Source organism: Heterodontus francisci, chromosome 45 (genome assembly GCF_036365525.1).
Source record: "Heterodontus francisci isolate sHetFra1 chromosome 45, sHetFra1.hap1, whole genome shotgun sequence".
Taxonomy (NCBI): domain Eukaryota; kingdom Metazoa; phylum Chordata; class Chondrichthyes; order Heterodontiformes; family Heterodontidae; genus Heterodontus; species Heterodontus francisci.
This window is the reverse complement of record NC_090415.1, coordinates 8,359,005-8,383,226: the sequence shown is the minus strand read 5'-3', so window position 1 is coordinate 8,383,226 and position 24,222 is coordinate 8,359,005. Positions and strand designations below refer to the sequence as shown.

The 24,222-nt window shown below is 45.2% G+C and overlaps 1 protein-coding gene across 3 annotated transcripts in view; it reads right to left on the bottom strand.

Annotated features, from left to right (window-relative positions):
* Window positions 1-560: 560 nt before the first annotated feature.
* The window catches only part of LOC137356302 (flavin-containing monooxygenase 5-like), a 43,901-nt gene continuing 20,239 nt past the window's right edge, over window positions 561-24,222 (bottom strand). For all 3 annotated transcript variants that reach the window (XM_068022176.1, XM_068022177.1, XM_068022178.1), the window contains 6 exons: window positions 19,203-19,368; window positions 15,845-15,987; window positions 14,027-14,226; window positions 12,683-13,035; window positions 10,919-10,991; window positions 561-1,924 (listed from right to left, as the gene is read on the bottom strand). In XM_068022176.1, coding sequence (XP_067878277.1) covers window positions 1,579-1,924; window positions 10,919-10,991; window positions 12,683-13,035; window positions 14,027-14,226; window positions 15,845-15,987; window positions 19,203-19,368 — 1,281 coding nt within the window. In that variant the 3' untranslated portion in view covers window positions 561-1,578. The remainder of the gene's footprint in view (window positions 1,925-10,918; window positions 10,992-12,682; window positions 13,036-14,026; window positions 14,227-15,844; window positions 15,988-19,202; window positions 19,369-24,222) is intronic.

Here is a 24,222-nt window from a genome sequence, read left to right as displayed (position 1 = left end):
AAACATTCACTCCCTCCATCACCGACGCAGCAGTGTGTACCATCTACAAGATGCACTGCAACAACGCACCAAGGCTCCTTCGCCAGCACCTCCCAAACCCGCGAACTCTGCCATCTAGAAGGACAAGGGCAGCGGATGCATGGGAACACCAGCACCTGCAAGTTCCCCTCCAAGCCACACACCATCCTGACTTGGAACTATATTGCAGTTCCTTCACTGTCGCTTGGTCAAAATCCTGGAACTCCCTTCCTAACAGCACTGTGGGTGTACTGACACCAGATAGACTGCAGCAGTTCCAGACGGCAGCTCACCACCACCTTCTCCAGGGCAATTAGGGATGGGCAATAAATGCTGGCTTAGCCGGCGACTTCTACCTCCCAGGAACGAATTAACAAAAACAAAAGATGCCAAATAGGCAGCCGGCATGAAACCGTCCATTTTTCGCTAACCACTGTGATGAATTCCTACCCCTACCATCTTTGACTGCGCATTTTGTGTTGTGAAACGGTGAAAATGTAAAATAAATACCATGAAAGATGGAATTCTACAATAATAGGATGTGCAGAAAATTATGGTAGATTTTAATAGTTTACAATGTACATAAATACATATGAAAGAGTTCTATTGCTTACATAGTCAACTGAAAGGCAATTATTTCCTTCATTGTACAGTGTTGATTTAGATTTAGAGATACAGCACTGAAACAGGCCCTTGGGCCCACCGAGTCTGTGCCGACCATTAACCACCCATTTATACTAATCCTACACTAATCCCATATTCCTACCACATCCCCACCTGTCCCGACATTCCCCTCCCACCTACCGATACTAGGGGCAATTTATAATGGCCAATTAACCTATCAACCTGCAAGTCTTTGGCTGTGGGAGGAAACCGGAGCACCCGGAGGAAACCCACGCAGACACAGGGAGAACTTGCAAACTCCACACAGGCAGTACCCAGAATTGAACCCGGGTCGCTGGAGCCGTGAGGCTGCGGTGCTAACCACTGCGCCACTGTGTTATTGAAAAGACAAATAAAGACTGCTAACCCCAAATGCAATTATCGCCTATTTTAAAAATAAACATTTGCCAATGTGTGCATCATTCCAGAGAAACAAGGGGTTAGATCATTTAATGTGCCTTACCGGCATAAGATTAGCACTTCTGCTGGGCAATGGGCTTGAAAATCAATTAAACATTAAACATCGACTAGGGTAAATATCAAAAGGGAAATCTGTCCCGCAAAAATCAATGAGACATCAGGTGTAAAGTCAACTCAATGCTCGCAAGAAAATAACAGTTGGCATTGCATTAGTCGCCGTTTCTATGCACCCCGTCCAAACTGCAGTTACAACCACTGAAATGGAACGGAATATCAGGCAATAGGTATAAAAGGTGGCCAATGCAATACCGTCCATTTCTCGCCACTATTTAAAACACAAATCTACCTTTGATCAGTCTATGCCAATAATTACAAGATTATTATATGGATAGTGTCTGAATGGCTATCGATTACTCGACTGAGGCAAGGCATGACATGCGTCTTTTGTACACCCATGCCATTGCACCTTCCCAACATTCAGAGAAACAAGCATACAACATAGACCACCAGGAGCAGTGCCATGAGCTTGAGAAGCAGTGGAAGGGAGGAGCCGTCCTGTCTGCCAGTCGAGGTGCGCGTTTTGGTCGGCTTAACGGCGCGGTCCCATTGGGTCAGGATGGCCTCCTTGGCTCCCCCCCACATCCCGGGCCCGCTCAGGCGAAACTGGTATGGGGTGCACGGGCCGAAGAAGACCTGGTACGCCAGTCGTGGATCGCTGAGGAAGAGGCGCTTGACGTCGGGTTTGACTCCGATCTGTTCAGCCAATTCGTCCATGTAGGGGACGTAATCAACTTGTATGGTGTGTCTCTGGGAGCTGACGTACCTTGCGTGGCAAAACAAACGCACAACTTAATTGCCTACCTGACCCAACATCCAATGCGAAATTGCCCATTATGTACGATTACCCAAAAGGCATTTCTATTCCTTCAATCTTACAGTACAGATAGAGGGCACTTGCCCATCCTGCCGGAAATAGTTTATCTAATTTTGCCAGAACACTATTATGCTTTTCTTTGCTTTTGAAAGGGATCAAAGAACAAGAACAAAGAACAAAGAACAGTACAGCACAGGAACAGGCCATTCGGCCCTCCAAGCCTGCGCCGATCTTGATGCCTGCCGAAACTGACACCTTCTGCACTTCCAGGGCCCATATCCCTCTATTCCCATCCTATTCATGTATTTGTCAAGATGTCTCTTAAACGTCGCTATCGTACCTGCTTCCACCACCTCCCCCGGCAACAACTTCCAGGCACTCACCACCCTCTGTGTAAAAAACTTGCCTCGCACATCCCCTCTAAACTTTTCACCTCGCACCTTAAACCTATGTCCCCTAGTAACTAACTCTTCCACCCTGGGAAAAAGCTTCTGACTATCCACTCTGTCCATGCCGCTCATAACTTTGTAAACCTCTATCATGCCGCCCCTCCACCTCCGTCGTTCCAGAGAAAACAATCCGAGTTTTTCCAACCTCTCCTCATAGCTAATGCCCTCCAGACCAGGCAACATCCTGGTGAACCTCCTCTGTACCCTCTCCAAAGCCTCCACGTCCTTCTGGTAGTGTGGCGACCAGAATTGCACGCAATATTCTAAGTGTGGCCGAACTAAAGTTCTGTACTAATGATCACAATCGTTTAGTTTCCCCCGTGGCCGCCCTGTCTGTTTATCAGGAGCAGGACCAGTGGCCATTTTGACTCCTTCCACAAGTATCTGAACCTCTTCAACTGAGCTCAAACAGCTCAGAAGAGAGAAAATATACAGAGGCGTCCTTTTGGAGTAAGGGGCAGCGCAATTACCGGCAACTGAGCAATGTGAGAGCCCAGGAGTTATTTTTAATGGTGCCCTTATCCATTTGGAGGCAAGAGAATGCACAGCCCGTTGTGAGAACCAGAAATGCAGATACCAGTGAAACAGAGGGATAAACTCAAGAACGAAACATCATATTCAGCATTAAGGTGAGTGGCGGCGTGGTTCAGTGTACAGCCAAGTACTGAGTTTATTGGTTAATGTTTCTGGCCATTAGTGTACGCATATACCTGATTAAATTCGTGTTTAAGTAGTGGTTAAAGTTGTATTGCTTTCGTGTTAGCTAATTCAATTAACATTCAAATTCGCGGAAAACGCTAAAAAAAAAGTAACTGAAGCTAACGTGGCAGATCGGGTAGAGTCCGTTAAATGCACATTCTGTGCCATGCAGGATCTCCACAACACGTCGTGCGCCCGGGAGAACCCACCCTGGTTCAATAATGTCCTTTCGGGAAGGAAATCTGCCGTCCTTACCTGGTCTGGCCTACATGTGACTCCAAACCCACAGCAATGTGGTTGGCTCTTAACTGCCCTCTGAAATGGCCGAGCAAGCCACTAAATTAAGGGCAATTAGCGATGGGCACAAATAGTCACATCCCACGAAAGAAAAAAAGATATATACAGGAAATGCGTTTACTTCACTGAAGAAGGTTTGAGGGGACAGCGGTAGGAACTATTAGGGATCAAATAGAGATCCATTGGTGTAGACAGAAGGCGTGGCTGAGGTACCTAATGTGTAATTGGTATTGTTGTTTACCAAGGAACAGGATTTGGCCAAAGCTATGGTAAACAAGGAAGTTGCTGCGATACTGCAGGGAGATTAAAGAGAAAGATAAATATGAGGTACTGTAAGATCTGGCAGTAATTAAAGTGTTGAGGTCACACGGTCGAGATGGGTTGCATTATCGGTTGTTGAGGCAAGTAAGGTGAGAAATTGAGGGGATGAGTGCGCTGGCCAAAATCTTCCAGTGTTTTTTAGATGCAGGAATGATTCCAAAGGTCTGGAGTTTTGAAAATATCCCGCCTTTATTCAAAAAAAAGGGGAAGAATATCCCTGGCAATCACAGACCAGTCAGTTTATCATCACTCGAAGGGAAGATTTTAGAAACAATAACCTTGGAAAAAATTAACAGCTGGAGTTTGAGCACAGATTTATAAAGAATGAAAAGTGTTTGACTAACATGGAAGAGATTTTTCATGACCTAATGGTGAAGGTGCAGGAGATCAGTGCTGTTGATATTCAAAAGGGTTTTGATTAAATTACGACACACTAGGCTTCTTTGGACAATTAAAACCCATGGGATAAAAGGGGAAGTATCAGCTTGGATATAAAATAGGCTAAGGGATAAAAGATGGAATGTTGATTTACTGGGCGGGCGGCAGGCATACAGCAGAGCTCCCCAGGGATCAGTATTCGGACTACTACCTTTATAGATAGACATTAATCACTAGGACATGGGGTACAGAGCATAATTTTGAAATGTGCAAATGTCGCAAAACTTAGGAGTGTATAAACAGAGAATAAGATTGTAATAGGCTTGAAGAGGACATAGACAGTTGGTGGAATGTTTGACAGATAGCGGGTGAAATTCAACGCAGAAAATTGTGCGGTGATGCATTTTGATATGAAGAATGAAGCAATTTGAAAGGCGGTGTCAGAACAGAAAGACCTGATGTTTGTGTACACATTTTGGCAGGTGACAGGCTAACTTAGGCATGGACTCCAAAAGCAGAGAAGTTATGCTAAACCAATTTAAAACGCTCGTTCGGCCCCAGCAAAAGTATGGTGTCCAAAAAAAAACAACTTACCTCGGGGATTCTCGGAGCAGACTCGGAGGGCGGAGTTCCGGAGCGGTGAGTATAAAAAACGTACCTCGGGGATTCTCGGAGCAGACTCGGAGGGCGGAGTTCCGGAGCGGTGAGTATAAAAAACGTACCTCGGGGATTCTCGGAGCAGACTCGGAGGGCGGAGTTCCGGAGCGGTGAGTATAAAAAACGTACCTCGGGGATTCTCGGAGCAGACTCAGAGGGCGGAGTTCCGGAGCGGTGAGTTTACAGAGTAAGTTACCTTGGGTGGAAAAAAAAAACTGAAAAAGTGAAGTCACAGGAAAGCTGTGACCTGATTGGCTGGTGGGGAATCAGTACTGAATTTGAAAATAAAACTGATAAAAATTGATTAAAACACTAATTAACTAATTAATAAGTGGAGTAACTAAACCAGAGGGAGGAGATTACTGTATTTAGACAGGATTTAATATTTATTGTAGAAATCTAGCACTAGGGACCACATAGTGAAGTGTATCATAATTTAGTAAGGATTTAATAAGTATTTATTTATATTACATCAATTAACTAATTAGTGCTAGCAATGTCAGTTAGAGGGGTGAAGTGCTTCAACTGTGAGATGTGGGAACGCTTCTAGCGTTCCGGAGGACTACATCTGCAGGAAGTGTTCCCAGTTGCAGCTCCTCGCAGACCGCATGGATCGGTTGGAGCGGCAACTGGATGCACTTAGGAGCATGCAGGTGGCGGCATGCGTCATAGACAGGAGTTTCAGAGAAGTGGTTACACCCAAGGTGCAGGCAGATAGATGGGTGACCGCGAGAAGGGGCAGGCAGTCAGTGCAGGAATCCCCTGTGGCTGTCCCCCTCTCTGACAAGTATACCGTTTTGGATACTGTTGGGGGGGGTGGCCTATCAGGGGAAAACAGCAGCAGCCAGAGCAGTGGCACCACGGCTGGTACTGTTGTTCAGCAGGGAGGGACAAAGCGCAGAAGAGCAATAGTTATAGGGGACTCTATAGTCAGGGGCACAGATAGGCGCTTCTGTGGACCTGAAAGAGACTTCAGGATGGTATGTTGCCTCCCTGGTGCCAGGGTCAAGGATGTCTCTGAACGGACAGGGGGCATTCTGAAGGGGGAGGGTGAACAGCCAGAGGTTGTGGGACACATCGGTACCAACGACATAGGCAGGAAGAGTGATGAGGTCCTGCAGGGGGTGTTTAGGGAGTTAGGTAGTAAGTTAAAAAACAGGACCTCTAGGGTTGTAATCTCGGGATTACTCCCTGTGCCACGTGCCAGTGAGGCTAGAAATAGGAAGATAATGCAGCTAAACACGTGGCTGAACAGCTGGTGTAGAAGTGAGGGTTTCAGATATCTGGACCATTGGGCTCGCTTCAGGGACAGATGGGACCTGTACAAGAAGGACGGGTTGCATCTAAACTGGAGGGGCACAAATATCCTGGCCGCAAGGTTTGCTAGCGTCACTCGGGAGGGTTTAAACTAGTGTGGCAGGGGGGTGGGAACCAGAGCAGTAGGACAGTTCGTGAAATAAATGAGGAGTACATAATAAATAAGGCCAGTAGTACTAAGAGGAAGAGCAGGCAGGGAGATGTTGCGGAGCACAGTGGGACTGGTGGTCTGAAGTGCGTTTGTTTCAATGCGAGAAGTATAACAGGTAAGGCAGATGAACTTAGAGCTTGGATTAGTACTTGGAAATATGATGTTGTTGCTATTTCAGAGACTTGGTTGAGGGAAGGGCAGGATTGGCAGCTAAACGTTCCAGGCTTTAGAAGCTTCAGGCGGGATAGAGGGGGATGTAAAAGGGGTGGGGGAGTTGCATTACTGGTTAAGGAGAATATCACAGCTGTACTGAGGGAGGACACCTCGGAGGGGTCATGCAGCGAGGCAATATGGGTGGAGCTCAGGAATAGGAAGGGTGCAGTCACGATGTTGGGGGTTTTCTACAGGCCTCCCAACAGCCAGCGGGAGGGAGAGGAGCAGATATGCAGACAGATTTTGGAAAGATGTAAAGGTAACAGGTTTGTAGATGTGGGTGACTTTAACTTCCCCAATATTGACTGGGACTCACTTAGTGCTAGGGGCTTGGATGGGGCAGAATTTGTGAGGAGCATCCAGGAGGGCTTCTTGAAACAGTATGTAGATAGTCCAACTAGGGATGGGGCCATTCTGGACCTGGTATTGGGGAATGAGCCCGGCCAGGTGGTCGAAGTTTCAATGGGGGAGCATTTCGGGGGCAGTGACCATAATTCCATAAGTTTTAAGGTACTTGTGGATAAGGATAAGAGTAGTCCTCGGGTGAAGGTGCTAAATTGGGGGAAGGTTAATTATAACAATATTAGGCAGGAACTGAAGAATGTAGATTGGGGGCGGCTGTTTGAGGGTAAATCAACATCTGACATGTGGGAGTCTTTCAAATGTCAGTTGATTAGCATCCAGGACCAGCATGTTCCTGTGAGGAAGAAGGATAAGTTTGGCAAGTTTTGGGAACCTTGGATAACGCGGGATATTGTGAGCCTAGTCAAAAAGAAAAAGGAAGCATTCAAAAGGGCTGGAAGGCTAGGAACAGATGAAGCACTTGAGGAATATAAAGACAGTAGGAAGGAACTTAAGCAAGGAGTTAGGAGGGCTAAAAGGGGTCATGAAAAGTCATTGGCAAACAGGATAAAGGAAAATCCTAAGGCTTTTTACACATATATAAAGAGCAAGAGGGTAACCAGGGAAAGGGTTGGCCCACTCAAGGACAGAGATGGGAATCTATGCGTGGAGCCAGAGGAAATGGGTAAGGCGCTAAATGAGTACTTTGCATCAGTATTCACCAAGGAGAAGGACTTGGTGGATGATGAGCCTAGGGAAGGGAGTGTAGATCGTCTCAGTCATCTCATTATCAAAAAGGAGGAGGTGTTGGGTGTCTTGCAAAGCATTAAGGTAGATAAGTCCCCAGGGCCTGATGGTATCTACCCTAGAATACTGAGGGAGGCAAGGGAAGAAATTGCTGGGGCCTTGACAGAAATCTTTGCATCCTCATTGGCTACAGGTGAGGTCCCAGAGGACTGGAGAATAGCCAATGTTGTTCCTTTGTTTAAGAAGGGTGGTAAGGATAATCCAGGAAATTATAGGCCGGTGAGCCTTACGTCAGTGGGAGGGAAACTATTAGAGAGGATTCCTCGGGACAGGATTTACTCCCATTTGGAAACAAACAAACTTATTACCGAGAGGCAGCATGGTTTTGTGAAGGGGAGGTCGTGTCTTACTAATTTGATTGAGTTTTTTGAGGAAGTGACGAAGATGATTGATGAGGGAAGGGCGGTGGATGTTGTCTACATGGACTTTAGTAAAGCCTTTGACAAGGTCCCGCATGGCAGACTGGTGCAAAAGGTGGAGTCACACGGGATCAGAGGTGAGCTGGCAAGAAGGATACAGAACTGGCTCAGTCACAGAAGACAGAGGGTAACAGTGGATGGGTGTTTTTCTGAATGGAGGGATGTGACTCGTGGTGTTCCGCAGGGATCAGTGCTGGGACCTTTGCTGTTTGTAGTATATATAAATGATTTGGAAGAAAATGTAGCTGGTCTGATTAGTAAGTTTGCGGACGACACAAAGGTTGGTGGAATTGTGGATAATGATGAGGATTGTCAGAGGATACAGCAGGATATAGATCAGTTGGAGACTTGGGCGGAGAAATGGCAGATGGAGTTTAATCCGGACAAATGTGAGGTAATGCATTTTGGAAGGTCTAATGTAAGTGGCAAGTATACAGTAAATGGCAGAACCCTTAGGAGTATTGACAGGCAGAGGGATCTGGGCGTACAGGTCCACAGGTCACTGAAAGTGGCAACGCAGGTGGATAAGGCAGTCAAGAAGGCATACGGCATGCTTGCCTTCATTGGTCGGGGCATAGAGTATAAAAATTGGCAAGTCATGTTGCAGCTGTAGTTCGGCCACACTTAGAATATTGCGTGCAATTCTGGTCGCCACACTACCAGAAGGACGTGGAGGCTTTGGAGAGGGTACAGAGGAGATTTACCAGGATGTTGCCTGGTCTGGATGGCATTAGCTATGAGGAGAGGTGGGAAAAACTCGGATCGTTTTCACTGGAATGACAGAGGTGGAGGGGCGACATGATAGAGGTTTACAAAGTTATGAGCGGCATGGACAGAGTGGATAGTCAGAAGCTTTTTCCCAGGGTGGAAGAGTCAGTTAGTAGGGGACATAGGTTTAAGGTGAGAGGGGCAACGTTTAGAGGGGATGTGCGAGGCAAGTTTTTTTTACACAGAGGGTGGTGAGTGCCTGGAACTTGCTGCCAGGGGAGGTGGTGGAAGCAGGTACCATAGAGACGTTTAAGAGACATCTTGACAAATATATGAATAGGAAGGGAATAGAGAGATATGGGCCGCGGAAGTGCAGAAGGTGTTAGTTTAGTCAGGCATCAAGATCGTCGCAGGCTTGGAGGGCCGAATGGCCTGTTCCTGTGCTGTACTGTTCTTTGTTCTTTGTTCTAATACTGGGCACCACACTTCAGAACCACACCAAGTCTTTGAATTGGGATAGCACCAATTGATGCCAATGGTTCCAGGGATAAGGTCTTATAGTTAGGTGGATAGAACAGAGAACAGAGAAAGCTCAGATGAGATTTACATCCCACCATAAGAACTAGGAGGAAGAGTGGGTCATCCAGCCCCACGAGCCTGCTCCACAATTTCATAAGATCATGGCTGATCTGTTTGTGGACTCAACTGCACTTTCCTGCCTGCTCCCGATACCCTTTGACTCCCTTAATTGTCAAGAAACTGTCTACCTCTGCCTTAAAAACATTCAATGACCCTGTCTCTATAGCTCTCCGGGGAAAAGAGTTCCACAGACTGATGACCTCTGAGAAAAAAAAAAGCATTCTCCTCATTTCTGTTTTAAATGGAGTGCCCTTATTTTTAAACTGTGCCCCCTCCCCCGCCACCCCCCCCCCCCCCCCCCCACCTCGCACCCCTAGTTTTAGTCTCTCCCACAAGGGGAAACATCCTTTCAACATCCATCCTGTCCATTCCCCTCAGGATCTTATATGTTGCAATAAGCTAACCTCTCATTCTTATAAACTCCAATGAATACAGACCCAAACTGTCCAACCTTTCCTCATAAGATAACCCTCTCATCACAGGAATCAGTCAAGTGAACCTTCTCTGAACTGCTTCCAATGCAATTGTATCCTTTCTTAAGTAAGGAGACCAAAACTGCACACAATTCTCTAGATGTGGTCTCACCAATACCCTGTACGACTGTAGCAAAACATCTCTACTTTTCCATTGCAGTCCCCCTGCAATAAACGACAACATTGCACTTGCCTTCTTAATGACTTGCTGTACCTGCATACTACCTGTTTGTGTTTCGTGTACGAGGACACCCAGATCCCTCTGCATCTCAGAGTTCTGAAATCTCTCTCCATTTACATAATATGTTTTTTTTTCTCTATTTTTCCAGCCAAAGTGGGCAAGTTCACATTCTTCCACATTATAATCCATCTGCCAAATCTTTGCCCGCTCACTTAACATAGCTACACCCCTTTGCAGACTCCTTCTGCCCTCTTCCCAACTTACTCTCCTACTTTGTGTCATCAGCAAATTTAGCAACCATACATTCTGTCCTTTTATCCAGGTCATTGATATATATTGTAAATAGGTGAGGCCCCTGTGATACTCCATTAGTTACAGCTTGAAAACCTTGAAACCGATTAACTCTTTGTTTCCTGACAGCTAATCATTCTCTATCCATGCTGATATGTTACCCCCTACACCATGGCTTTAATTGTATCTGGTAACATTTGACGTGTCAAATGCCTTCTGGACATAGGCATTTGTAATTATGAAGCTTTTGGATTATGTACATGGAGTGAAACCGTTTATAATGACTGAATATTGGATCGCTGGTTGGCACCGACCTCAGGTGACTGGCAAAAGCAGAGGCCAGAGAAAAAAAAACATGACGTGTGGTTAGGATTTGGATTGCACTGCCTGATGGGGTGTCGGAAGCAAATCAGTTAATGCTTCCAAAAGGCAATTGGGTAAACACATGTAGGAAAAATAATTGCAGGGGTGTGGGGATGCACGGGATTGTGGAAATGACTGTTTTTCTCTTCAAAAGGTCTGGCTTAGTCTTGCTATACCAAACGGCCTTTTTCTGTGTTGCACGATTAAATGATTCTACGATTATATGGTTCGCTCTTACCTGCTCGCCATTCTTTCTCTTTTATCCTTTATTTCTGACAACATGTCAGTGACAGAAGGCAATTTTTCAAATCCTGAAACATTAAATGCTCAAGTCAATGTAATTAAGTCTGGACAACAACCTCGGCTTGCCATACTAAATCCGTGAAGTCTAAAGTTCTTCCACTCTTTAACACAGTAACATATATATATATGGAATTCGACTCGGGCAGGGATGTAAAACGGAATATCACAATATCGCATCTGTGGCCAGCCATTTTTGAATGGAACTGAATATGGGGTGACGCATATCATGGGCGAGCAAAACTTTTTTGTCTGCTTGGCGTCCCCGCCCAGGTCAAATTTCACCCCGACTGTATGCATTCACCCTAATACTTATACAAGACGTGAAGAAGAATTTCAGAAGCAATCTTCATAAATTTTCTGCAGCAGCTGTGAGCCCTGTCTTGGTGGGAAAGCAAGCTGAACGTTACATTTAGGTGTGACCTGCTTATGGTAAGGAACCGATACATGGGCGGCGCAGTGGTTAGCACCGCAGCCTCACAGCTCCAGCGACCCGGGTTCAATTCTCAGTACTGCCTGTGTGGAGCTTGCAAGTTCTCCCTGTGTCTGCGTGGGTTTCCTCCGGGTGCCTCCCACATGCCAAAGACTTGCTGGTTGATAGGTTAATTGGCCATTATAAATTGCCCCTAGTACAGGTAGGTGGTAGGGAAATATAGGGACAGGTGGGGATGCGGTAGGAATATGGAATTAGTGTAGGATTAGTATAAATGGGTGGTTGACGGTCGGCACAGACTCGGTGGGCCGAAGGGCCTGTTTCAGTGCTGTATCTCTAAAACTAAAACATCTCAGAGTTAAAGAGCGACAGACAACAGGAAGTTAGTGATTCGATACACTTGTTTTTTTTGGAGATGAAACATTTAAATTTGACTTGGATGGAGATGCAAACGGACGATAAAGCATGAGCCTCCAGTTGTACACTTGGCTGGTTATTCAATTTCATTAACGTCAAGCACTCTATATATCAGATGAGATTATAACTGCTAACTGGTGCCATGCTCTTGGCTTTGCATTCTCGCTCAAGTTGATTTTCCCTCCCAGTTAAAATAGAGTAAGCGTTCAAAACGTCACTGATGTCCACTCAAGAAAGCAATTGCATTAAGACGCACCGCTCTGGTAATGTGTAATTCTCGGGTCAGCAATGGCACTGTTGCCTCCCTGCCAGAAGTCTGTGGGTTCCCACTCCAGAGCCTTGAGTGGAAAAATCTAGTGCAGCATTGAGAGACTGTTGGAGGTGCCTTCTCTCAGATGACGCAATAAAGTGAGGCTCCATCTGTTCTCTAAGTTGCACGTAAAAGATCCCATTGCACTTTATCAAAGAAGACCTACAGGGCTACGGGAATTGAGCTTGGGAGTGGGATTGATTGGATAGTTCCGTAGAGAGCCGGCATGGACTCGATTGGCCGAATGGCCTGCTTCTATGCCTGTGGAAGTGTCTATGATTCTAAGAGCAGGGGAGTTGTGTCCAGACCAATATCTATCCCTCATTCCAAATCATTAAACAATACTCATCATTGCATTGCTGTTGTTGCATGCCAATTGGTTACTGTGCTTCCTGCACTACAATAGTGACTACACTTCAAAAGCACTTCATGGGCGATCAAGCTCTTTGGGAAGTCCTGAGGTCTGAAAGGCGCTCTATGTATCCAAGTCCTGCTTTCAAACATTTCTCCCCATTTGAGATTCACGTTAAATGTTCTCATACCTTTAAACACTCGTGTTGCCCAACGAGCCTGGAGTTCTGATATGGGCATAATCGCTCCCAATGGTTGGATGAGGCCAATGATGGCGAGAGTCGGCTGTTCCATGTGAGGCGGGAAAACATACTTGTAGAGAGAAACGTGGTTTTTGTTAACTGCCAGGATAGATTCGTCCAGGAATGGATAAGAGAAGGTGTAGCCAGTCGCAAAAACAACCACATCGATGTCCTCCACGCTGCCGTCTTCAAAAACGGCAGAGGTCTCGGTAAATTGCTTCACATTTGATTTCACCAGAATGCTTCCTGAAATAATTCTGTTTGGCAAATCATCGTTGACCATGGGGTGTTGACTGAAAACGCTGTCACGGTGATTAAAGCGGAATATTAATCAGTGCAGTGAACTGATGCAAATCGTTTCAGAAGTGAGTGCACAGCTTTATGACAAGTGCTAGGGAAATGGCGACTTGGACGGAGCATAGAAAGAGGAGGAACCATACAGCCACTCAAGGCTGTGAGCACCATCCAATTAGATAATGACTGATCTATATTTTAACTCCGTTTACCCCAGTTGGTTCTGTTACCCTCAATATTCTTCCTTAACAAAATCCTATCGATCTTGATTATGAAATGTATGCAATGTTTAATAGACCCCAATTTCCAGACTTTGTTCGGGAGAAAATGTTAGATTTTCATTACTTTTTGTGGGAAATTACACCTCAAAGATGCTGCTCCAATTTAAAGGTTTTGAAGCCCTGCTCTTGATCACTAAAAGGAAATTGGTTCTCCCCATGCACTCCTTTAACCTCTGAAACAGCCAATTGGATCACTCCATTAACCTTCTATGCTGGAGGGGACAGAAGCCTCGACTACCACTGTGGTCGGCACAGTGGCGCAGTGGTTAGCACCGCAGCCTCACAGCTCCAGCGACCCGGGTTCAATTCTGGGTTCTGCCTGTCTGGAGTTTGCAAGTTCTCCCTGTGTCTGCGTGGGTTTCCTCCGGGTGCTCCGGTTTCCTCCCACATGCCAAAGACTTGCTGGTTGATAGGTTAATTGGCCATTATAAAATTGCCCCTAGTATAGGTAGGTGGTAGGGAAATATAGGGACAGGTAGGGATGTGGTAGGAATATGGAATTAGTGTAGGATTAGTATAAATGGGTGGTTGATGGTCGGCACAGATGCGGTGGGCCGAAGGGCCTGTTTCAGTGCTGTATCTCTAAACTAAACCGTAAACGGTTTGGCGGGCGGGGGGTGGGCACGAAAATCAATTGCAGTTCTATCCAACACTCTTCAATTATCTGGCCTGAGTAGCGAAATCGAATTCAATTACATGTCTTTGGGATGCTACACACCTGTGCTTCGGCTGAAGTCCGTAGTTTGCGTGATTGAATCGGCTGTTCAAGGATCTTTCAACGAACCAGTTGGTGAAGGAAAAAGGCAAGACATCTCTCATCAAATATCGACATCGACAGCTCAGTAACATGTCAGTCGGGTAGCCGTCGTGTCCGACACGATTCAGTACCCAGGAACCTCTCCTTGTGCTGAGAAACACCTGGAAGATGTTTCAATAATGTGAGGACGAATGCTAGATCAATCGGGAATGTTAATCCAAAATTCTGTCAGAACGGATGCCAGAAGTGAATCAATTTCTTGGTTTTATTCGTATTTGCAGTCCGTAAAGCGTGTTATATGCCTCTATCCTCATTAGTGGGATACCCATCGGGTTTTTCGAACCACCAAATAACCTGGCTGAGTTCCCAAAACGGTAAACGAAAGAATTGCTGAAAGTGAGCTCACTTGTATAGCTCGATGGATAAAGACCGGTAAGAACATAAGAATGTAAGATATCAGAACAGGTGTAGGCCACTTGGCCCTTTGAGCCTGCTCCACCATTCAAAAGGTAGTGGCTGATCTCCTAACCCAGTGTGGTCTGTATGTGGCTCTGGACCCACGACAACCATGTGGTTGACTCTTATTTGGCCTCGAAAATGTCCTCGCACTCACTCAGCTGTATCAGAACGCTACGAAAAGGGCTAAGAAGAAGAAAACTGGCCAGACCACCCGGCATTAACCAGACGCAACAAAGAAACGACCAGCCCGGTCGATCCTACCACTGAAGATGAATTCCTGTCAAAGGTAGATGAATGGACCAAATGAATGGAAGAGAATATCTTCGTGAAGAATTAATAAATTACATACAGAATCGATAATTGTAACAATGCAGTCGTGGTTGTTCACTTTGGTAGGAAGAATTTTAAAAAAGCAGAGTATTACTGAAACGGAGAACGGCTGCAGAATTCCAAGGTGCAGAGGAATCTAGTGCATGAGTCACAAAATGTTAGTATGCAGGTACAGCAAGGAATAAATAATGCTAATGGAATGCTATCCTTTATTAGGAGAGGAATTGAAAATAAAAGTAAGGATGTTGTGCTTCAGTTATACAGGGTATTGGTGAGACCACATCTCGAATACTGTGTACAGTTTTGGTCTCCTTATTTAAGGAAGGATGTAGGAGACAGCTCAGAGGACGTTTACTTATTAATACCTGGAATGAGCGGGTTGTCATACGAGGAAAGGTTGTGCAGACTAGGCTTGTTTTCACTAGGGTTAAGAAGAGTGAGGGGAGACTTGATTGGAAGGATGTTTCCTCTTGTGGGTGAGTCCAGAACTAGGGGGCACTGTTTTAAAATTAGGGGTCACCCTTTTAGGACAAAGATGAGGAGAATGTCTTTCTCTCAGAGGCTTGTGTGACTTTGGAACTCTTTGCCTCAGAAGGGGGTGGAGGCGAGGTCATTGAATATTTATAAGGCGGAGGTGGATAGATTCTTGTTAGGCAAGGGAATCAAAGGCTATTGAGGAGGTAGATGGGAGTGTGGCATTCGATACACAAACAGATCAGCCTTAATCTTATTGAATGGCGGAGGGGCTGAATGAACTACCCCTGTTCTTAATTCGTATGTAAATGAAACTTAAACGGTAGTACAAAATGAACAATATTATAACAGCTACTGGGTAAACGCCGTGCCTGATTTAGACAGAACTGAATAGCAAGAGGGACTTATAACAGGTGGCCCATGCGATAACGGCCGTTCAGCACCCTCGCCCAAATCGAAATTCCTTGGCCCTTGCCTTTGTCAGAACGCACAGCAAACTAAACATTTTGGTATTACCTGCTTAGCACGACGACTGATTTCAACGGCCAGATCGCCCCCAGAGTTTCCAATTCCGATTATTACCACTCTCTTCCCTTCAAACCTTCGCACGTCTTTGTATTCTTTACTGTGCATGTATTGACCTTTGAACTCCTCTATGCCTGGGTACATACACACATATAGACAAAATACGTATGATGCACGACAGCTGTGTTCAAAGCTCTGTTTTACCTACTCAGAAATAGAACAAAGTAACAGCACGGTGGATGCAGGAGATCGGGAAGAAAATAGAAAAGGCGAGATAAAACTCAAACAGCCAGGATGCATCCGTGAACAAAGGGACAGAGTAAAAGTTTCAGGTCAGTAATCTTTCATCAAAACTGTGAGATCAACACATTATAACTCCAGGGCCTGGGAAAGCGAGTTTTAGGACAGGAAAGAGAGGGTAGGAGCGATTAAATCACAAAAGGGTTGATGATGTGATGCAATAGGAGTTAATAATGAGCCACGACATAACAGAAACTAAATATGTGCTCAACAGATGTACAATAGCTATTAGCAGTCCTGCCATAGGATTTCTAATATGTGTCAAGTGTTCTGTAGAATATTGTCCGCCACCGGATGACAGATATTTCAGTGGGTAAGGATATATTGGATCCAAGGTGGCTAGATTTTTTTTAAATCGTTCACGAGATGTGGGCATCGCTGACTAGGCCAACATTTATTGCCCATCCCTAATTGCCCTTGAGAAGGTGGTGGTGAGCTGCCTTCTTGAACCGCTGCAGTCCATGTGGGGTAGGTACACTTCCAGTGCTGTTTGGCAGAGAGTTCCAGGATTTTGACCGAGTGACACTGAAGGAATGGCGATATACTTCCAAGTTGGTGTATGGTTTGGAGGGGAACTTGCAGGTGGTGGTGTGTTCCCGTGCATCTGCTGCCCTTGCCCTTCTTGGTGGAAGAGATCGCGGGTTTGGGTGGCGCTGCCGAAAGAGTCTTGGCGAGTTGCTGCAGTGCATCTTGTGGATGGAAAAACTGCTGCGACTGTGCGTCAGTGGTGGAGGGAGTGAATGTTGAAGGTGGTGGATGGGGTGCCAATCAAGCAGGCGGTTTTGTCCCAGATGGTGCCGAGCTTTTTGATCGGTATTGGAGCTGCACCCATACAGGCAGGTGGAGAATATTCCATCACACACCTGACTTGTGCTTTGTAAATGGTGGACAGGCTTTGGGAGTCAGGAGGTGAATTACTCAGCACAGAATTTCCAGACTCTGACCTGCTCTTATAGCCACGGTATTTATATGGCTAGTCCAGTTCAGTTTCTGGTCAATGGATATTAGGGGGTGCCAGCAATGGCAATGCCATGGAATGTCATGAGGAGATGGTTGGATTCCCTCTTATTGGAGATGGTCATTGCCTGGCACTTGTGTGATGCAAATGTAACCCGAGACCTATCAGCCCAAGGTCTTGCTGCATATGGACATGGATTGCTTCTGTATCTGACGAGTCACGAATAGTGCTGACCATTTTGAAATTATCACTGAACATCCCCACTTCTGACCTTACGATGGAGGGAATGTCATCGATGAAGCCGCTGAAGATGCTACCTAGGCCTAGGACGCTACCCTGAAGAACTCCTGCACTGATGCCCTGGAGCTGAGATGATTGACCTCCAACAACCACAACCATCTTCCTTTGTGCTCGGTATGACTCCAACCAGCGGGGAGTTCCCCCACCCCCGATTCCCAATTTACTCCACTTTGACTAAGGCTCCTTGATACCACACTCTGTCAAATGCTGGCTTGTTGTCGAGGGCAGTCACTCTCACCTCAGCTCCTGGGTTCAGTTCTTTTGGCTGTGTGATGAGGATTGGTGGCCAGTTTTTCCCACAGCACAGCAAGATGGAAATATGGGAAAGGAACGGTGCACTCACCCCTCGTGCCTGCTCTTCCATTCAATTTGATCACAGCTCAGCAGCATGCTTATTCCATCTACTCGTCTATAACCCCCTAAATACCTGGTATAATAAACAGAGAGACCTAACCATTTTCAAACTCTTGCTCTTTGTGCACAGTCCTGAAATTTTCTCCTCTTCAAGCTTATATTTAACTCCCATTTGAAAGTAACTATCTACTCTACTTTCACCATCGTTTCAAGTAGTGCTGTGTAAAACTATTTCTGCTCTTCTCCCCCCCGGTTGTTTGCTATTTATCACAAATCTGTGACCTTTGGTTAATGACACTCCATATTCTCCCCAACTACATTATCAATACAACCTTATTAAACAGTCGAGCCACCTTCACACATTGACGGATGTAGGCCCCCTAGGTCGTTATGTGACTGAGGCCCCTTCAGTCGTTTGACATGAATCAGGCTAAATATCGGGCGGGTCCTCTAAAGAGCGGTACATGCGTTAATATTTGACCGGTCTGACCGACCGTCAGAAGAGGCAATTCTACACCAAGTGTCAGTCTAACTGAAGGCTTGCGAATCTTTCAATGCATTACTGAAAGCTTTATCGAGATTATTGAAGATTTAGAAGTTCTACGTTTGTGACATACAGATTCATGTTCTACTCTGAAATGTTTTCCCCGCCACGCCACAATGACATCGCTCACCTCCTTTCATGCTGTGAGGCAGTCTTCCTCATCACTACCACACGACCGCACCCACCCACCAGGCTGCTTGAAAATACTCCCGACCCAAGCCCACTCCTTAAAGTATACATTTCCTGCACTCATGTTCTGCACCAGTGCACTCCAAATGGATAACTAACACTGGCGGTGTTTTCTGTTAATATACTTTTTTTTGAAGAACAAGATATTATGGGTCTGTAAGTTGGTATAGCTTATACATGAGTCATAGACCGAAGCAGGCATAGTCTTATCAGCACTCCATGTGCAGAATTCACATTAGAGACGGTGATGTAGGGGCAGTTATTTATCGAATAATGCTGAGGTTTTCCCGAATACCCTGCGGGCATAGGTTCAAATCCCAGCAAGATTGCTGGTGGAATTTCAATCCAAATCAATTATTAAAAATTTGGACGTGCAAGCCACCCTCAATAAAGATGCCATCCGTCGGTCTGCCTTAGATATTACTCGGAACAAACAGGAAAGTGGTTAAATCTTTGCTGCCGTCTGAAACGGCCTGGCAAGCCAATAAGTTAACAAAGCAATTCGGGATGGGCAACAAATGACCATGTAACACAAACAACCCACGAAAGAATACAAGCAAACAAATACGTTCGCAGAACTGAATATCAAGCGGGGATTATGACAGGCGGCCCGTGCATTTAGAATGCGTGCCCAAGCCGGGATTCAGCTCCAGCTTTGAACTTTGTTTGATACAATTGATGGAAACGTAATTTGAAATTCTCACCAGGGAATGAGTCCAAAGGCAGATGTGGGCTGCTGTGGTGGCCGGTGCAGACCATAATGGCATCGAAAACATACGTCTCCACCCTGCTGTCGCTGTCTTTGGTTGCCACGTCCCACTGTCCAGTGGAGGAGAAATCCTGTCGCTTCGTTATGGCACACACGTCGGTCTGTGGAAACAGGAAGACGATTTTACTATTCATTCTCGCGATGCGGTCACTGCCAGGCGGGCCGGCGTTTATGATCTATCCCCAGTTACCCCCGAGATGGTCATGGTGGTGAACTCACTTGCTACCATGCTGTTAGGTAGAGAGGGCAAGGGTTTGACCAAGAGAATTTGAAGGAACGGTGATACATCAGGAGGCTGTATGACATGGAAGGGAACTTAGAGGTAAAGAAGTTTCAATGCACCTACTACCCTTGTACATTTAAGCAGTAGATACAGCGTGTGTGAGAGGTGCTGGCAAAGAAAACTTGGTGATTTACTGCAGCGCATATTTGAGAGAGTGCACACTGCAAACAATGTGGAAAGAGCGGATGTTTACACTGGATTGAATAATAGTGGGCGATATTTCAAAAATGTCCTCGATAGCATCCTCTAGGATTTAAAAAAAGGAACAAAAGGTAAATACGACGGCTTTCATCCCTTGTTAAAAAAATACTTTTTATAGTATTATATAATATATTTATAATGTTATCAGTATTCTAAGTCTGATTGTTTCGAAACAATAATGTTTGCTTCTGCGCTCTACTCCACACAGCAATTGTACTGCCGTGACTTGATGTGAAAATAAATTTCCTTTGCCTATCTGGGATATATGAACAAACACACCGATAATATTGTTCATCAATATTCTTTGTCTTTAATATATATTGTAGACTACTCTGCCTGCGGGATATGGAATTAGCAATTACATTATATTGTATTTTTTTTTGTTATATTATGGGTTGAATTGCTAGATTTCCCATTGACTTTTCAATACCAATAGGGGAAAACCGATGAAGTAATTCTAACTGCCATGATAAATCCAGGATAGCATTCTGCTTTGCTGCTCACCATTGCGTTATTAAGTGTTTTTAGAAATGACAGAGAAATCCCACGAATGGGAACAAAATGATTGGTAGTGTACATTAATGATTTAGACGTGAATATAGAAGGTATGATAAGTGAGTTTGCAGATGACATGAAAATTGGTGGTGTTGTAAATAGTGAGAAGGAAAGCCTCAGCTTACAGGACGATATAGATGGGCTGGTAAGATGGGCAGAGCAGTAGCAAATGGAATTTAATCCTGAGAAGTGTGAGGTGATGTATTTTGTCAGGACTAACAAGGCAAGGAAATATACAATGGATGGTAGGACCCTAGGAAGTATAGAAGGTCAGAAGGACCTTGGTGTACTTGTCCATAGGTCACTGAAGGCAACAACACAGGTAGACAAGGTGGTTAGGAAGGCATATGGGATACCTGCCTTCATTAGCCGAGGCGTAAAATACAAGAGCAGGGAGGTTATGATGGAGCTATATAAAATGCTAGTTAGACCACAGCTGGAGTACTGTGTACAGTTCTGGTCACCACATTATAGGAAGGATGTGATTGCACTGGAGATGGTGCAGAGGAGTTTCACCAGGATGTTCCCTGGGCTGGAGCATTTCAGCTACGAAGAGAGACTGAAAAGGCTAGGGTTGTTTTCCTTGGAGCACAGAAGGTTTTTTAGTTTTTTTTTTAATTTTAGAGATACAGCACTGAAACAGGCCCTTCAGCCCACCGAGTCTGCGCCGACCATCAACCACCCATCTGTACTAATCCCACACTAATTCCATATTCCTACCACATATCCCCACCTGTCCTTATATTTCCCTACCACGTACCTATACTAGGGGCAATTGCTAATGGCCAATTTACTTATCAACCTGCAAGTCTTTGGCTTGTGGGAGGAAACCGGAGCACCCGGAGGAAACCCACGCAGACACAGGGAGAAGCTGCAAACTCCACACAGGCAGTACCCGGAATTGAACCCGGGTCGCTGGAGCTGTGAGGCTGCGGTGCTAACCACTGCGCCACCCAAGGTTGAGGGGGAACATGATTGAGGTGTATAATATTATGAGGGGCATTGATAGGTTCGATAGGAAGAAACGTTTTCCCATAGTGGAGGGGTCAATAAGCAGGGGGCATAGATTTAGGGAAGGGGCAGGAGGTTTAGGGGGGATTTGAGGATTTTTTTTCGCCCAGAGGGTGGTTGGGGTCTGGAACGCACTGCCTGAAGAGGAGGTGGAGGCAGGAACCCTCACAACATTTAAAAAGTATTTAGATGAGCACTGGGAATGCCATAGCATACAAGGCTACGGGATTATGGGATTAGAATAGTTGGGTGCTGGGTGGCCAGCACAGACACGATGGGCCGAAGGGCCTGTTTCTGTGCTGTATAACTCTATGACTCTGTGATCGACACTGAAGACAGCAACATGCACACCTCTCTTCACACGGGATGTCCCAGCAACAGGTAGATGGGAATTTGTAACAGTGGAATAGATTACATGACTACCATTCGCCTTGGTGATGGCCAATAAACTGAACCCTGAGCATGTATTAACCAAAACTGGGCTCTGCGTACAATGTTTCACCGTGGCGTTAACACAATACCTCCAACGGCAAATAAATGACTGCCAATTTTCTGCTGATAACAATTCTGTCAATACAGAATGAGACCAGAGCTCAATGGATTCATTATGCCTGCAGGTTGCATAGACTCGGCTTGTACTCCCGTGAGTATGGGCAATTTAGTGGTGAGTTCATTGAGGTGTTTAAGATGATGACAGGGTATGACATGGTCGAGAGAGAAACGATTTCCAAAGGTTAATGGAATCAATAAAAGGGTTTGTAACATTAAAATCAGTCCTGGACCATTTCGGGCTGATGCACATGCTCAACAAAGGACAACAGAATTCTTCCCGACCAACTGCCGAGTCAAAATTAATTTGTTACGTTCACAATGGGGAGAATTTTATTTGACAAGGGGGTTAAAGGGCATGGAAGCAAAAGTGGGGAAATTTAGTCATGAATTAGATCAGCCACAAGCTAATTGAATGGGCGAGGAGCACCAGGGCCAAAGGCCTGCTCCTATTCAAACGGATTGTTTCAAGTTGAATTAATTTAATGAATCCCTCCTCAAGAATTATTCGCAGTCATATTCATTCTTACAGAAATCTTTATGAACTTAAATGTTAGTTGCTTGAACGCGAGTTTAAGAGGACCCATTGCTGAGCATCAGGAATCTGTTCACAGGAAGGGCCGGACAACCTTAATTATCTCACCCAGCAAAGAGCAGTTAAGAAGATAAAAACGAAAGACTTGCATGTATATAGCACTGGTCATGACCTCAGGTCATTTCAAAGTATACCACAGCCAACTGAGTACTTTTGAAGCTTAGTCACCATTGTAGTGTAGGAAACACACCGGTGAATTTATACAGAGGAAGCGCCCACGACCGACATGTTGGCCAGATTGCCAAGTTTAGTGATGTTGGTTTGGGAACACGTAGGCCCAGGATGATGGAGAACTCGTCTGCTCTTCTCCAAAAGAGTGGCAGTTGGGATTTTTTGCGTACATCTGACAGGGCTTAATGTCTCTTTCGAAAGAGAACACCTGCGACACTGCAGGAGTTATTATTAGAGATGTTGGGAATCATGAGGGTAAGAAAGCTAGCACAAAGGCACTTTACCTGAATGCTCGTAGCATTCGTAACAAGGTTGATGAGTTAACGGCACAAATCATCGCGAATGAATATGATTTGGTAGCCATTACGGAGACATGGTTACAGGTTGGTCACGACTGGGAGTTAAATATCCAGGGGTACCAGACTATTCGGAAGGACAGACAGGAAGGTAAGGGTGTAGCTCTGATACTCAAGGACGACATCAGGGCGGTGCTGAGAGATGATATAGGTTCGATGGAGAATGAGGTTGAATCCATTTGGGTGAAAATTAGAAACTCGAAGAAGAAAAAGTCATTGATAGGCGTAGTCTATAGGCCACCAAATAATAACATCACATTGGGGCGGGCAATAAACAAAGAAATAACTAATGCCTGTAAAAATGGTACGGCAATTATCATGGGGGATTTTAATCCACATGTAGATTGGTCGAACCAGCTCAGTCAGGGTAGCCTTGAGGAGGAGCTCGTTGAGTGTATCCGTGATAGTTTTCTTGAACAGTATGTAATGGAACCGACGAGGGAGCAAGCTATCTGATATCTAGTCCTGTGTAATGAGACAGGAATAATTAATGACCTCATAGTTAGGGATCCTCTTGGAAGGAGTGATCACAGTATGGTTGAATTTAGAATACAGATGGAGTGTGTGAAGATAAAATCCAATACCAGGGTCCTGTGCTTGAACAAGGGGGACTACAACAGAATGAGGGAGGACTTGGCTAAAATAGACTGGAAACAAAGATTTTATGGTGGGACAGTTGACGAGCAGTGGAGGACTTTCAAAGCAATTTTTCAAAGTGCTCAGCAAAAGTATATTCCAGTGAAAAGGAAGGACTGGAAGAAAAGGGGTAATCTGCCATGGGTGTCTAAGGAAATAAGGGAGGCTATCAAATTGAAAGAGAAGGCATACAAAGTGGCCAAAAGCAGCATGAAACTAGAAGATTGGGAAAACTTTAAAGGTCAACAGAAAGCCACAAAAAGAGCTATAAAGAAAAGTAAGATAGAACATGAGAAAAAACTAGCACAGAATATAAAGACAGATGGCAAAAGTTTTTATAAATATATAAAACGAAAAAGAGTGGCTAAAGTAAACGTTGGTCCTTTAGAGGATGAGAAGGAGAATTTAGTTATGGGCTATGATGAAATGGCCGAGGCATTGAACAGGTATTTTGTATCGGTCTTCACAGTGGAGGACATTAATAACATGCCAGTAATTGACAAAGAGACGAACGTAGGTGAGGACCTGGAAACAATCATTATTGCGGAAGAGGTAGTGTTGGGCAAGCTAATGGAGCTAAGGATTGATAAGTCTCCTG